The 15708-nt window shown below is 44.9% G+C and overlaps 2 protein-coding genes across 7 annotated transcripts in view; both read left to right on the forward strand.

The window, feature by feature from the left end:
- The window catches only part of plcb1l (phospholipase C beta 1-like), a 71900-nt gene extending 58453 nt beyond the window's left edge, over positions 1-13447 (forward strand). For 4 of the 5 annotated variants that reach the window (XM_068649290.1, XM_049757830.1, XM_049757829.2 and 1 more), the window contains 25 exons: positions 781-881; positions 1234-1400; positions 3103-3249; positions 3561-3718; positions 3793-3875; positions 3986-4070; positions 5491-5671; positions 6033-6119; positions 6301-6371; positions 6467-6563; positions 6634-6718; positions 6831-6955; positions 7023-7177; positions 7244-7508; positions 7585-7689; positions 7775-7890; positions 8277-8403; positions 8485-8538; positions 8605-8824; positions 8909-9077; positions 9145-9221; positions 9290-9379; positions 9468-9525; positions 9940-10026; positions 12710-13447. In XM_068649290.1, the coding sequence (XP_068505391.1) occupies positions 781-881; positions 1234-1400; positions 3103-3249; positions 3561-3718; positions 3793-3875; positions 3986-4070; positions 5491-5671; positions 6033-6119; positions 6301-6371; positions 6467-6563; positions 6634-6718; positions 6831-6955; positions 7023-7177; positions 7244-7508; positions 7585-7689; positions 7775-7890; positions 8277-8403; positions 8485-8538; positions 8605-8824; positions 8909-9077; positions 9145-9221; positions 9290-9379; positions 9468-9525; positions 9940-10026; positions 12710-12934 (3135 nt within the window). In that variant the 3' untranslated portion in view covers positions 12935-13447. Of the gene's footprint in view, positions 1-780; positions 882-1233; positions 1401-3102; positions 3250-3560; positions 3719-3792; positions 3876-3985; positions 4071-5490; positions 5672-6032; positions 6120-6300; positions 6372-6466; positions 6564-6633; positions 6719-6830; positions 6956-7022; positions 7178-7243; positions 7509-7584; positions 7690-7774; positions 7891-8276; positions 8404-8484; positions 8539-8604; positions 8825-8908; positions 9078-9144; positions 9223-9289; positions 9380-9467; positions 9526-9939; positions 10027-12709 lie in introns of those variants that run through there. The other variant, XR_007489001.2, reaches the window with a different exon arrangement.
- Positions 13444-15708, forward strand: part of LOC125990539 (1-phosphatidylinositol 4,5-bisphosphate phosphodiesterase beta-4) — a 28276-nt gene continuing 26011 nt past the window's right edge. For both annotated transcript variants that reach the window (XM_049757835.2, XM_049757836.2), the window contains exons 1-2: positions 13444-15209; positions 15336-15473. The gene's annotated coding sequence lies outside the window, so the exon portion shown is untranslated. The remainder of the gene's footprint in view (positions 15210-15335; positions 15474-15708) is intronic.

The following is a 15708-nucleotide window of genomic DNA, read 5'->3' on the forward strand; positions in this document are numbered from 1 at the left end:
CATCCTTGTCATGACACAAACACACCCATGGGAGCCGCATTGATGCAGCCTCTTTATTTTTATTCTCCTCGTCATGTGTACGCTGACCCTCCAGCTAGTATCGTCAAAATCACGAATTTGCTTTGCGCGTCATGGATTTGCACTCGATGAGCGTTTAACAAGTGTTTTTTTTTTTTTTTCATTAGTCCATCGGTGACCTTCATTTTTTTGTTGTTTTTGACGTCATGGGAGTTCAGCGAGTTGCCAATTCTGTCCATGTGTGTCAAAACGTATGTCTTCATTTTCACAAAACGCCCAAGTCCAGGTTTTAATTTTCTAACAATTCTAACATTAATGAATTCACAATGAATGGCCTCTTAATACAAACACCCGAAATATACTCTCACACACTCACGCACACGCACGCACACACGTGTGTATATGGATATGTAGAGCGAGCAGGAGCTAATTAGCACAAGGAACTGCAGGAACAAACGTGTTGCCTTGTGATAGTCTGCCGGGATTTGCTGCTGTTCCTGCGGGCTCATAATTACAGCTAAATGGTACGCCTGTTAATCCCTAAAACACACACGCAGACACACACACACGATGACTCAATGACCTGTGCATCAGTGTCATGATTGAGAGACATCTTTAAAATAATTAATCATTGTGGACTAAAGAATAGAGATGCTCTTCCGGATCAAAAGTATTGGGACACATCTCTTGATTGGAACTAATTCCGTTTAGTTTCATTTTGGAACAATTTTCTTATTTATTTATTTATTTTTTCTGCTGCAGAACGACTCCATCCCCCAAGAAGACTTCACGCCGGAAGTGTACAACTTGTTCCTCAGCAACATCTGCGCCCGGCCTGAGCTGGACCACATCTTCTCTGATGTGTAAGATGTCCAATTCTCTTTCTTTTTTTTTGTCTTTTTTTTTTTTTTTAATTGGTCAGTTTGCAGGGTAGCTATCGCCTTGGTAACTGAAAAAACGCTAAATCAAGGCATTGGCAGATAGCGTGGGATAAAGGGCAAGTCTATTTGGAGATGCAAAAGGGGGGTGATTCATTGTCTCGCTTCTCTTTTCATGATGATTGCTGGAGGGCTCACACACACACATACACACACACTCGCACAGCCTTTCAGGCCATGTACTTTACTGACGATTGCATCATTTAAAGTAAAATTTAACACCCTGTTAATTTTGAAGAACGTCCTCTCATGCGCTGGACACTTTTTGTGGTTTCAGGGGTGCAAAGAGTCGCCCGTACCTTAGCGTGGAGCAGATGACGGAGTTCATCAACAACAAGCAGCGAGACCCCCGACTCAACGAGATTCTGTACCCGCCCCTCAAGCCTGAGCAGGTCCAACAGCTGCTGGAAAAATACGAACCCAACGCCACACTTGCGCAGAACGGTTAGTATGGATAGAGCAGCTTTTGGTCAAAAGTATTGGGACGCACCTTTTACATTGATGGACACAAATAGGGTTTTGTCCTCACTTCAGGGGTGATGTTTTATTTATTTTTGTGTGTAAGAGTGTTGGCAGGAGGCAACAGCGACAATGTTTTGAGATTAGGACCACCAGACGCGGACCCCTGCCTGTCCATAAAGACTTTGAGCGAGCTAAATCTGCAGTACGATGAAGCGCACGCAAGCCCGCCCCGGTTTTCAGAGTTTAAAAATTGAACATCACAAGTGACAAGCGAGGGAATAATTCATGAATGAGCGGCTAGATGGACGAGCAGCAGTGAATCATAAAGTGCTTTCAAGTCTTCCCAGGTGTCCGTCTGCGCGCTGCGCTGGCAGCCGCACGCTGCTGCCTTCAAGGTCAAGGCTTCACAAAATCTGCCCGAGTCGATTTGTCAATGGCGTGCTGCGATGCACTTGGACACATGACTTGGCACACATTTTCCAGGGAGAATTTACGATCATTTTTTTTTTTTTTTTAAGTATGTAGTAGCTTATGTTGTCAGTCAGGCTAGCCTGAAAAAGTAGCTCTCTAAAGCACATTCAAACAAGTATGTTAGTAAACTGTCATCACTGGTGTGTGTTTACATGCTTCTTGGAAGCTCGCCCTTCTCCATCCCGTCGATGACATATGAGTATTTATTTCCCCCGGAAGGAAAGTGCCGCCATCTGCTCAGCAGAGGGGTCACCCGCATGCCCCCGCTATCATCGATCTCAAGGACACTCCTGTTTACATTTTTTGTCTTGAATGATTTTATTTCCAAGTGGCCCATGGTTCCGTTTTCAAAATCAAACGTGGCTTTCCCGCACATTTGTTTCATCTCCAGCACACAAATTGCTTTCTCTCATACAGGATCAAATGTCGGCTTTTTTTCATATCGCTTCCTCCATAAGTAGCGTTGATTTCATGTGCTAATAATCTTCTCTTAGCCGCCCCTTTAAATGACTCCGATGTTAACATTGTTAAAATGGGAACAAAACACCACAAGAGTAATCGTCTTTATCGTCACTGAGAGGAAGCTTTTATGTGTAATAAGGGATCGTTAAAATACTAATAAACACCCTTATTAAGGCTGGAGTCGGTAGCGTCCCATGGACGGTTTGGAAAATTCAACCTTTGTGTTTGTTGGTAGAGAATGATAATGAGAATTATTTTGAGCTTGTAAAATTTTCCTCTTGGGAGTGAGCACCTCCAGATGTCAACCATGTTAACAGGGTTTCCCTGTATTTCATCTCCTGGGAGCGCCGAGGTAGTGGTTGGAGGGGTTAGACCCCCTGGTGGCAAGGGGAGCCCCCCCCACCATCAATCTTCAGGGATGCAGAGAGCTGCGATTTTACAGATGACAGCCCGCCGTTAATTAGAGAAGTGACTCTGCAGAGGGCGGCGCCGCATTAATTAGCATAAAGTGGCCGCGGGGACTTGCCGCGCCCGCCGAACGCACGCATCGCTTTGCATATTTAGCGTGACGTTGGAATGCGTGTGCATGCCTAGCAGACTATTCGTGCTTTTTCTTTCTTTTTTTTTGCTCTGAGCACTTGTGCAATATGCTGAAACTCGACAATGTAGCGTGTGTGTGATTTATGCTAATTTGTGTTTTTATGGCGAACAAGTGAGAGAGTTGATTGTTTTTTTCGTTGTTTTTTTTTAGGTCAAATCTCGGTGGAGGGCTTTGCCAGGTACTTGAATGGCGAGGAGAACAGCATCATCCCCCCAGAGAAACTGGACCAGAGCGAAGACATGACCTTTCCCCTCTCACACTATTTCATCAACTCCTCTCATAACACTTACCTCACAGGTACAAACACAGACACGCTCACACACTTAGTTATTCATGAAATTTTCTGCTGCGCCTAACTGAAAGAAAATGCTATTTTCTCCGTCCTTCAATGGATGTTAAGACTTCTCATTTTAGTGATTCAATTTCATTGTCGGCTGGACGCTTTTGAAGTGGATCCGACTGTGGCTCCTCTGATGGGAATTCACAGAATTCTTTTTAATGCCTGGAAAGATGTGGGAATCAAAAAGCTGTTGAATCTCGTGACATTACATTTGCAGCGTTTGTGGATGAAAACAACCAGACAAAATGTTTGTATTTTGCCGGTGTAGCGGGGCAGCTGGCGGGCAGCTCGTCGGTGGAGATGTACAAGCAGGTTCTTCTTTCCGGCTGCCGCTGCATCGAGCTGGACTGCTGGAAGGGACGGACCACTGAAGAAGAACCCGTCATCACCCACGGCTTCACCATGACAACCGAGGTCTCCTTTAAGGTACCAGCCGCACGGTGGCAGACTTGATACCTCAAGATCTGTAAAGTGATGCAGGTATGTTTGTGTGTGCTTAGGAGGTGATCGAGGCCATCGCAGAGTGTGCCTTTAAGACCTCGCCCTTCCCCGTCATCTTGTCTTTTGAGAATCACGTGGACTCGTAAGTCTATGAAGCTGCTTAGGAACTTTTCTCAAAATCCAAGTTGTTTCTGACGGTGTTCCTTGAAGATCTTTAACAATTGGTTAAAAGATTTGTTTTTTGTTATGCAGACCCAAGCAGCAGGCCAAGATGGCCGAATACTGCCGCTCGATATTTGGCGACGCTCTGCTGACAGAACCTTTGGAAAAGTATCTTGTGAGTCCAACACACATTTAACTATGGCAATTTGTGGTCTCACGTAACGGCCTGGTAGCAACAGTTTGCGTCGCATTTGGCAAGGCTTGCTGGCGCTCGCCTCGCCCCGTCTGTCACTCTTCAAAATGGCCTCTCGCAGTCGCGATATATTTCTGTGCATGTTTCTCTTGACATGCCTCTGAATTTTTTAGTTTTAGTCAATGTCACACAAGGCACGGCAGCCGCGAGCGATTGAACGGTCAGACGACAAAGTGTGGCTGAGGTAATCTCGCCACTGCTTTTTCTTGACGGCTCTTTATCAGGCTGGCTTCTGTTGCCATGGCTACCGAGCCCAAGCTTGCGTTATCCCTTTGTAGCCAAACTCTCCCATAACACTGCACTCCAATCCAAACGTGACAAATACGTGTATCAGCGCGGGCCAAAATGTGAACTTAAGACGATAATTTCAGTCTTGTACAACAATGGAGTGAGACTCCCCAGGTTGGCAAAGTTGCATAACTGGTGATTGCGCAACACACAATAGTGGAAAGAAACTGGGATGAGGTTCTCAGGGCTAGCAAAGTTAGCGCTATCATGTTCACAAAGCCTGTTCTTAAACATGCCTTTTTCTTGGCGGCCCTTTATCAAGAGCTCCTTTGTTGCCACGGCTACCAGTCCAAAGCTTGCTTTGTCCCTTTTGTCATTCGTATCGCCATCTTCCTCCAAAGACGTCATTTGGCGACTGACACAGGGTCATTGCGGGAGGATTTTTGTTTCCCCATCTAGGCATACAGGGCTCCGCGCTTCCGTGTGATCCAGCAGGGACGCCTTGTCTGAAGCGAGCAGAGGCATTATCTCCCTTCAACAGAGGTTCGCTCAGCCCTGCAACTGGGGATAAAGCGAGGGAATGTAGCAAGAGCCGTGAAGTGCTTGCCCAATGTGATGTCACAGAGACCAATTTCCCACCAGTGGCCGTGTAATTGTAGGGAGAAGGTGAAAGCAAAGACGGGTGCTCGTTCCCCCTCGCATGCTTAGCCAATGGGATATCTCCTCCCAATTGGCTCGTTATGACGTTCAGCCTCTCCGTGTGTTTGTTTTGTTTAAAGGTATAGTTAAAAGGCGCTTGAGTGTTTGCGATAATGGCAAGCTGTTGTTCGGCTCGCCTTTGCCGTCCTTTGACGTCATTCCTTTCATTCCCGGACGATCTGCTACTTGAATTTATCACCTCGTACGACGTAAACACATAAATATCAAAGGTGACAGGAAAAGGCAGTCTCTTGTTTCACATTCACAAGGACACTTGCAAATTTGTCTGACTTCAAGACGGCGATGGATTTTGACCTTATTTGGCTTTTTTTATTGTTGGTGGTGGTGGGGGCAAACTTCAGTCTTCCTTTTGGTTTTATAAAGTTCTGTATTTAACCTTCACCCTCTCATCTAGTTGGAGTCTGGAGTTCCTCTGCCCAGCCCGATGGAACTGATGGGCAAAATCCTGGTGAAGAACAAGAAGAAGCACCACAAGGCGTCGTCGGACGGCAGCGCCAAGAAGAAGCTATCGGAGCAGGTGTCTAACACCTACAGCGACTCATCCAGCGTCTGCGAGCCGTCTTCGCCGGGAGCCGGTACCGCATACACACACGTGCACACACCGAGGCCGCGGTCAGTGGAGCAATGCCGCTTGTATTGTTTACCATCCATCACTTTCATGGTCCTCTCCATCACTTGAGTGGATTGCATGCACGGGTGCTGCATGCCCACTCGAGTGTCTTAAACACATAACACACACTCTTACGCTCTCCAACTTTATTAAAATGCATACCTATATGGCGTGCTAAAGGCGTATTATTACAGGAATAAAGTGCTGCAGTTGTTTGTTGCTTGGCACACTAAGTCGCGTTGTTCCACTTTGCAGCAGACCAACAAAAAGTCTTATTGTGGGTTGTTTCACGGTAATTGAATTTTTGCTTTTTTCCCCCTGCGTAGGTTCCACAAAGGAGGACGTGACTGAGTCCTCCCAGCCAGCAGAGGGCACCGAGCTCAGCCTAAGGCCACAAGGAAGGAAGTCCATCGGTGAGTCCTGGTGTACTATTTCTCGTTCTTGAGTCGCTTAGTTTCTTTCTATTGTGTATAAATAATTGCCGTGCTTGCTGTCATTCTATTTCTGTCCGTAACTGCCTGCTTTTTTTTAACTCAGTGGATTATTTTTATCATATTACATTTCATGAACTGATTTGATCTCATCTCATTCAAGGTGAGGTGGAGGCTGAAAGCGAGGATGAAGACGACGACGATGATGATTGCAAAAAGGGATCCATGGATGAAGTGGGTGATGTGCCGATGCTGCCCCCTGGTGTACATTTAGAGATAACGCAACATTGATAACATGGAAGAGGTTTTTAACTGTGGATTATTGTCAGGGCACGGCGGGCAGTGAGGCGTTTGCCACCGAGGAAATGTCCAACCTGGTCATCTACATCCAACCTGTCAAGTTTCACAGCTTTGAGGCTTCCAAAAGTACGTTCACGAGTTGGCTGATGGTTTTCTTCTGGACGTTGTTCCTCTTTATTTGTTATGTACCCGGCAGAGACCGGTCGCAGCTACCAGATGTCGTCCTTTGTGGAGACAAAAGCTCTGGAGCAGCTCACCAAGTCTCCAGTTGAGTTTGTGGAGTATCCTTAGGTTTTCAAATCAAGGCTTTCATGCAAAAGTCAGGATCAGGGTGAAGAAGGTTTTGAGCATTCAGTAGCATTCAGTCCATTCCTTAGCCTTGCTTGCTTTAAGATACAACAAACTACAGCTGAGCAGAATTTACCCAAAAGGCACCCGGGTGGACTCCTCCAATTACAACCCTCAACTCTTCTGGAACGCCGGCTGCCAGCTGGTGGCGCTCAACTTCCAGACCATCGGTGAGAAGTTTACCACCTGTCGCGTCCGTGAGCCTGATCCTAATCCCGTTTCTGTCCCCGCGTGAAGATCTGTCCATGCAGCTCAACCTGGGCATGTACGAGTACAACGGCAAGTCGGGCTTCCGGCTCAAACCGGAGTTCATGAGACGGCCTGACAAGCACTTTGATCCGTTTACTGAGAGCACCGTGGACGGGATCGTCGCCAACACGCTCTCTGTCAAAGTAAACAAACACAACCACCGCATGGAGGGCGACCTGGAAAGCATTATTTCTCCTCGTTCATTCCAGATCATCTCGGGCCAGTTCCTGTCAGACAAGAAAGTGGGCACCTACGTGGAGATGGACATGTTTGGCCTTCCCGTGGATACCAAGCGTAAAGCCTTCAAGACCAAAACGTCGCAGGGCAACGCCATCAACCCCGTGTGGGACGAGGAGCCCATCGTCTTCAAGAAGGTGGTCCTGCCCACGCTGGCCTCGCTCAGGATCGCCGTCTTTGAAGAGGGCGGGAAGTTCATAGGACACCGCATCATACCCGTCTCGGCTATACGGCCAGGTCGGTAAAAGTCAAGACGGAAAGTGAGAGTGTCGAGGATTACGGTTTCAAGCCTCAACGTGCGTCCTGGCTGCAGGTTATCATTACATCAACCTGAGGAACGAGAAGAACCAAACTCTGACGCTTCCTGCTCTCTTCGTATACGTGGAAGTCAAAGATTACGTTCCTGACACGTTTGCAGGTGAGAACCAACTCGGACATGTTTTGTCAACTCTGGCCCGGCGGCTTCACTCTCATCATCATCATCGTCATTCGTTTGTGCTCAGATGTCATCGAGGCGCTGTCCAACCCCATCCGCTACGTCAACCTGATGGAACAGAGGGCCAATCAGCTGGCTGCTCTCACCCTGGAGGAGGGCGGGGACGATGAGGCCGACAGGGAGGTGAGACACTTTTCATACAACCGGTTCTTTACAACCTTAGTTGTGTTTCGACAATAGAAAGAAATATTTTCATATTCCAAGCAAGTTCGGGTGGGAACTGAAATTGAATTTATTTCCACTCGGGGGCGCCATTTCGCTGATGTTGACTTGTAATGTGGCCATGGCGACCGTCTCCAAGTGAACTGAGATGAATGCCAGGCCACAGGAGGACACGGAAGTTAACAGATAAGAGCTTGTCGGGCTGGAGATGGATGAAGATGAGCAGACGCTGGCTTACAAGTGTTTTGTTGTCGGAGTGTTCTGGAACACGCTGGAAAGTTTTACTGGTTTACAAAGACGATGACATTTGAGGTGTAAAGGTGACGTTCTCGCATCTCGACGGATAGGCAGAGGCGGGCAGCGATCCCCCCTCAGAATCCAAGACGGACCCCAGGGCTGCCGTGCCGGCGGAAAACGGGCTGAGCCACACCCCAATCGCCCCCCCGCTGGTTGGACATCAGCCTCCATCTGCAGGTCAGTTTTATTTATTATTCTTGTTTAATAGATTGATCCTCTGTAGTATGTACCCAAGGACACATTTGTTATTCTTTTTAGGTTCTTTGAAACCACCTGTGAAGACTGAAGACATCATCCAAAGTGTCCTCACTGGTAAGAACCTTTTTTTTTTTTTTTTTTTTTTTTGCAACGTCCTCGCCATCACATTCTCCATTTCAGAAGTGGAAGCTCTGACGCTGGAAGAACTGAAGCAGCTGAAGGGCTTCGTCCGCGAACAGCGCAAGCAGTACAAGGAGATGAAGGAGCTGGTGCGCAAACACCACCGCAAGACGGCTGAGCTCATCAAGGAGCACACGGCCCGAGTGAGCGAGCTGCAGAGTCAGCAGCAGCGAAGACGCAACGCCCTGCACAAGAGCCACAAACGAGATGGTAAGAAAAGGTAGGTGGCGCTCTTCCAACTTTTAATTTAGGCCTGACCTATATTCAACAGAAAAACATTTCATACAAAAATATATGTGCGCAGCCGCTCAGAACAATCGTTGTCCACGCTGGACCGAGAGCTCTGCGATCTGGACCATGAGTGCGGTCAACGTTTGTCCGAGCTGAAGGAGCAGCAACAGCAGCAGCTCCTCACGCTGCGTCAGGAGCAGTACTACAGCGAGAAGTACCAGAAGAGAGAGCACATCAAACAGGTGAGCCCTCACGATCCGCTTTCTGATTCTCAGCACCGCATGACAATTTTCTCTGTTTTCCATCCAGCTGGTGGAGAAGCTGACGGCCCTGGCCGAGGAGTGTCAGAGTGCACAGCTGAAAAAACTGAGAGACATCTGTGAAAAGTGAGAGCGTCATTCGGCATTCAGCGTATTACAAATGAAACATCTCATCCGCAGCTCTTTTCCTGCAGGGAGAAGAAGGACCTGAAGAAGAAAATGGACAAAAAGAGACAAGAGAAGATCAGCGAAGCCAAGTCCAAAGACAAAAACGTCACAGAGGAGTGAGTCATGTAATGTACTACTGTGACCACAAGGTAGAGGTGTTGACGAAGAAAACTATTGACGTGGTGCTGCTATTGCTCCCTGCAGAGAGAAGCTGGAGATAAACAGGTCGTTTGTCAATGAGGTGGTGCAGTACATAAAACGGGTAAGAAAGAGCAGCCTCCACAATGCCTTTTGTCGCCCTTACAATAAGAGTCACATTTTGAATTTAATTTTTTTTTATGACATATTTTGACTTTATTCAACCAAAACATAACCCAATATTGAAACTACATTTATTTAATGATCCTCTGCCAGTAGCATGTCACGTAACTACTTTTCTGGTAATGTCGGTTGACCATAGTGAGTAAAACTGTGGCTAATGCTAATGCTAGTTATTTGAAACCATGGTGAGGAAGAAAAATGGCTAGCCAGACCAATAACAGTGAAAATGGAGACTTTACATGAAAATTGCAATTTTAAAGTCTTCCCTACCTTAATATTAAAAACATCTTTTGAATGTTATTCTTCTGAAGTATATTTTATTGTATTTATCAATTTGATGTTTTTGTGTGTGTAGCTGGAGGACGCGCAGAGTAAACGACAAGAGCGACTGCAGGAGAAACACAAGGACATACGGCAGCAGATTTTGGATGAAAGGCCAAAGGTAAAGAAAAAATATATTTCAATTCATGAATTTTGCACATTTTGATTCATTTCAAATCTCCATAAATCTCAAACACAAACATAAATTTGACAGGCTTGTACAAATGAGCGTATGGATCTTCCCTTGCCTTGAGAACCTTAAACACGTACACACACGGGCGGTCGTCATGGCAACTTGCCCCCTCCCCCCTACACCGCCATCCCTCATGACACTCTGCAATCTGCTAATTCGGAAGTGAATTCTCCATCTGTGGCGAGGTGGGAGGCGAGTCCCAGAAGTGTGTATATGCGTGCACATGTTTGTGTGTGAGTGTTTCCGTGTGCCTGCGTCAAACAGGTTGAAAGGATCGTGGCCACCGTGTTCTCTTAATTTTAATGTCGCTAATCCATTCATACACTCCATAATATCTGTTTTATAATTTTTAAATATTAGTGATGAATTTTTTTTTGCGTCTAAATTTGCTACGGATCATTTTAAATTAAATATTATTTTAAATATTTATTTTGGGATTTCCAGTGCGTTCTCATTTAAAAGCAGCTGTCACATCTTATAAGCTTCCTTTTGGAACGCCTCCTTTTATGGTGGGAATGGGTTTTTCTACATTCCTGCCGTTAGTGTTGCAGAGAAAATGTGGAGAATGGGATCGTGAAGTCAGGGAAGGACACACACACACACACATATATATAAGTGTCTGCTTCTGTTTCAATAAGCATTCATCTTTTTCGCTCAGCCGCCGCTGTTGACTTTCATAGTTAAGAGCCGGATAACATCAAGAATATGAATGAGGCAAAAATGTGTTTCATCTCTTCTTTATCTGACATACCTTCACACACACACACACGCACACACACATACAGAGCAGGCAGGACAATCCTTCTCCTGCAATGCCGACAGGGTGGTGACCCTCCCGTCTCATCTACTGTCTGAGTAATCTTGCGCTTTTCGGGCCTAATTGGGACATGTTTGGAGACGAAAAAGTTTTCTTGTGCAGTTTATATATTTTTTTGGTGCTGCGAATTAAAAAAAAAAAAAAAGCTTACCGGACATCTCATTAGGTATTAATCTAATCCATTTTCTTTAAAAAAAATCAATCAACCCCCAGCACCAGTTTCACCCATCCGCACAAAATATTTGTGGACACGTCAACATGTCAAAGTCCGTCTAGGGAATCGGCCCCAAATGAGTCTCAATCAAAATCCGGTATCCTAGACAGATGGGTGACGCTAAATTGCCAAGCTTCTCCCTTTCCCTCGATGGCTCCTCGAAAGGAGGACAGCCGCCGAAGAAGGTCACGGCGCTTGTTGTATTTTAGGAAACGGGCGCCCGGGGTGCGTGACGAACACGCGTTTGTTGACCGGAGTTAAAAGACGAACGAAGAAGAGGGGGAGCCCCACTTGGTGGACGTCCAGTGTGAATGTAGATCAGAGTGGACGCGCAAGTTTACTTTCTGACCTTGTTTCATGCATGGAGGCAATTAAAGGAGAAATACAAATTGTGCTATGAGATTTTTATTGTATTTTTCGACAATTTAAAAACACTTCCCAAATGTTCTAATGACATCTGTGACAGGCGTGAAAGATGACAGGCAGGCTGCACGTGTACCTACACACACACTCATACACACACTCGGATAGTCCCACCCCCTAAGTAGGTCATGCGCAGTAGAGAGCACAACGCATTTTTAGCCACCTGCTTGTAACGTGATGAGCTCGATGTCCGCCCTGTGAGAGCCACACGGAGAGCGAGACCCAAGGAAAGATGGGAAGGAGAGGAGGGGGGAGGGAGGGATTGAGTCATACAAGGTGACCTTGAGATGCTGCACTCGAGAACAAGCAAGGACTCCAAAAATCGGTATTTTTGGGAGGCTTTTATCAGACACAACCTTCACTGCAGAAATGTTCATATGTCTCACACTAAACATGACAAGATGAAAACAAATGACAATAATGCAGTTTATTCTAATAGCACACAAGTATGAATTTCAATTATGGGGGTATTTTGAGGTCATTTATTGATACACAAACACAGCTTCTTTCCCCAGGCTGTCGCTCTGATGAACTCACACCACTCATAGAGTCTCAGAGACAACACTGGGCAATAATATCCTGTTCTTGTTTTTAGTCACCTGAATGTTGTTATTCACTTAAATGTTGTACGGAGGCTGAGATCAACCAGAGTCAAATTCCTTGTTTAGCATGCACAAACTTGGCCAATAAAGCTGATTCTGATTAGATTCCGCTCATAATGAACTTCATTTTGCTACTACTTAGTCTTATAACGTCGAAAATTGGGCAGTGTGTCTCCAAAGTGCAATGTGTTTTGGATCGTGCCTCTTGCCAGAATACTGCGACAGCGTTGCTCTTTTAATTACGCTGCTCCCTGGGGGAGCCACTCGGGTAGTTAAACAGAGAAATCGGCATTAAAGCAATGATTGGCACGCAATGGAATGAATGCTGTCATGTGTAATCATTCGGGGGGGGGGGCTTTGAATGCCTCGCAGAAAAACATGTCTCACCTGCGCACAGCATCACCTGGAAATATGAAGTCTGTTCACATCGGATGCACATTAGGGAATTTTCTGTTTTTGTTCATTTTTCTTAACCTTTTTTGCTGCTTGGCAACCATTTTCAAATATGGACAACCAGAATCATTCCACTCACATTTTCCACCTCTCCATCCTTAGCTACAGAGTGACCTCGACCAGGAGTACCAAGACAAGTTCCGCCGGCTGCCCGTGGAGATCCAGGAGTTCGTTCAGGACAGCAGCAAGGCCAAGTCTGGTGACCAAAACCCGGCCGCTTCTTTCTCTTCCTCCACAACGACGGAGCGGCTCAACCACAAAGCGTCGCAGTCGGAGGACGACGCCGAGGAAGCCTCGCTGGAGCGGGTGTATGACACGCCTCTTTAGAGGCGGACTGCAGGTGTGTTTGTGAGCCAGATCTGAGGACTCAGTGTGGTGAGTAGCTGTGGTCCGGACCCGTGTGTAAATAGTACCTCTGTTGTATTTGTACGTCACCTGTGTGTTGTCGTCACTGTCTGGGTGCGGCCACAGTTTGGGTCACTAACTTACTTGAATTATTGCACATTTTGATTTTCTATCACGATGACGTCTGGTCAGCTTTTACTCCTAGATGTTTTATTTGTTTTTGCACTGAGCTAACCCGGAATAACTCCATTTTGTTCTCACAGAACGACGCTGCTATTACTTTTCGATTACCACTGATCGATGTTTGTGCACTGGTTGAGTTGCCCGGAGGTGTCGAGTTTCTGCATGTACTCAAACTAAGTCTAGATGTTACGGTAGCTCAGTATTGGTTGATTTGAAAGGTGGGATGACTTACAGTAATTACAACAAATATTTGAGCTTTAGTGCAATTTGTAGATAAATACAAACTCTTATGGGGGGGGGGGGGGGGGGGGGGAGACGTCTTGCTCACGGATTTCCGCTTACGCCAATATCGTAGTCAAGTTTTTTTCACTGTTTTAATCTACATTTTAATTTATTAAATTCAGGACTGGAAAAGTGAACATTTTATAAAAAACGCAAAATTATCATGGCAATCAATAGTAGCATAGACAAAAAAAGCAGAAAATGCAATTTTTGTTGGAGCCAAGTAATTGTAGGGATATCAGTTCACCATATGCCACTTGTTGCTAGGCAGACTTTGAGGGGCTCCATCATAACGGCCCCATTGCTGGATAACACCCACCAAAACAACACGTTGCAGAAAAACTGCTTCTAATGTTATATTTTGACACCATTTGAAAGTGGTAAAGGGCAACATAACGTTGATTTTTTTTTTTTTTTTAGATAAAATTCCAACTTGAGATCCCCGAATTGTTAATTTTTTTGTCCGTTTTTATTAATTGGTGAGTCTTCTGGCCGATGTCGTCCGATAATCTAATTTTAAAAAAAAAGTCAGATTCAAACATAGAAAATTACGCTCTGCGTGTAAGTAGAAAACAAAAGGACTCTTTGACTTGACAAACGTGTGACGAGTCCCGTGACTTTTTTTTTTTTTTTAATTTGTTTTCCTTGTTGTTGATGTTGAATGCTTCACGCTGTGATTATGATGATAATGATGATGATGAAGAATTTGTGTGATATTTAATACTTTGATACCACTACTGACAGAGTAACACTTGTGAAAAAGCAGTATGTAATTTTGACCACAAAAAGAGAAAAAAAGCCTTTATATTGATTAAGTTACTAATTTTTACATCGTCTTGACTGACTACTTTGATTTTAAGTGCCACTCCTGCATTCTTGCATTTGAACGTGTATGCACTCTGGAATACGGCTAAAATATGACGTGGATCAAATAACAGTATCGTGTAAAGAGAATTTTGTCTGTAATTACAAATAAATGTGGCTGTTATTATTGTACATTACAAGGGTGGATTTGTCCGTTTGTTTGTTTGTTTGTTTGTTTTTAACCATTTTATTACCATTCATTTATATTTAATTTTTGGTTTGAGCTTCATCATCATCATTTTTTCATATTTTCAGCCATCAGACGGTGTGTGTGTGTATTTCTCTTTTCCCCCTCTCTCTCTTTCCATCTCTGTTTTAAAAGACATGCTCATTTAAATACATTTTTAAAATAATCAGCTTACAAAATATTTTAAGCTTTTAGTATTGTTTTGTATCAATTATTTTACATTTTATTACATGTTAATTTGACCTTAAAATTTAAATGTTTTAATTCAAATTTAATGTAATAGCTTACAAAAAATATCTTAGTTATTTATTTATTTAATTTACAAAAAGGCACCTATCATGCATATATAGCCATAATAGTCGCCATGATGATTTGTACAAAGGTTGCATAGGTACGCTTTTGACAGTGTCTACATTATGCGAACTGCACTACTGAGGTGGGGGGGGGGGGTCTCCGTGTGTGCGTGGAGTGAAGGGGAAACCCATAACGACCCACTTCCTCTCATCTCCTTGGCAACAACAATTTTCAAAGAAGTCCCAAGAGGAACGTGAATGGCGGCCAAGCAAGCGCTGGACGCCTTGATGGATTGTTCGTTGCGTTCGCCTCAGTGAGCGGCCATCGGATTACCTCCTGGAGTGGACTTTTTCTTTGGATTTTTCTTTGTGATGATAAATATGAAGAGTGGGATTTTCACGGAAAATTGAGCTGTTTTTAGCCAACGTGAAGAAACTCACCTGCAGGGTGAGTATTACATTTTTTGCTACTTTAGTAGGAGTTGAGAAGTAGGAACTGGAGGTTGAAGTTTTGTATGTTTGGCATGGTAACCAATGAGACAAGACCCCCCCCCCCCCCCAACCTCCTTGCCAGGTCGCCCCTAACGACCGGCGTGACCAGTTTCAGCAAGATTCAGCACGTTACGTAAACGCAGTGGGCGGATGAGGATGGCAAGGAGGTGTCCTTGGAGTGGACGCTAATGAGGCCCTCCAACACGCCGCTGCTTCTAAGGTAGGAGAAAACATTCACACACAATCCATTACATATGCATGATGCATTGCATACTCGACATACATGCGCTTTGTTTTCCACACGCACTGAGCATTGTTATATTTGTGCTTGCTGCATTTTCTATTGTGGCTCATTAAATGGTGCCTGATTTTGTGGTCTGTTAGTATATTGAAAAGTATGTTGATGCTTTTCATGATGCTTTGCTATTTTGCTTCATAACAACAAAACTTTGTGT

Source organism: Syngnathus scovelli, chromosome 20 (assembly GCF_024217435.2).
Source record: "Syngnathus scovelli strain Florida chromosome 20, RoL_Ssco_1.2, whole genome shotgun sequence".
In the NCBI taxonomy this organism is placed as follows: Eukaryota; Metazoa; Chordata; class Actinopteri; order Syngnathiformes; family Syngnathidae; genus Syngnathus; species Syngnathus scovelli.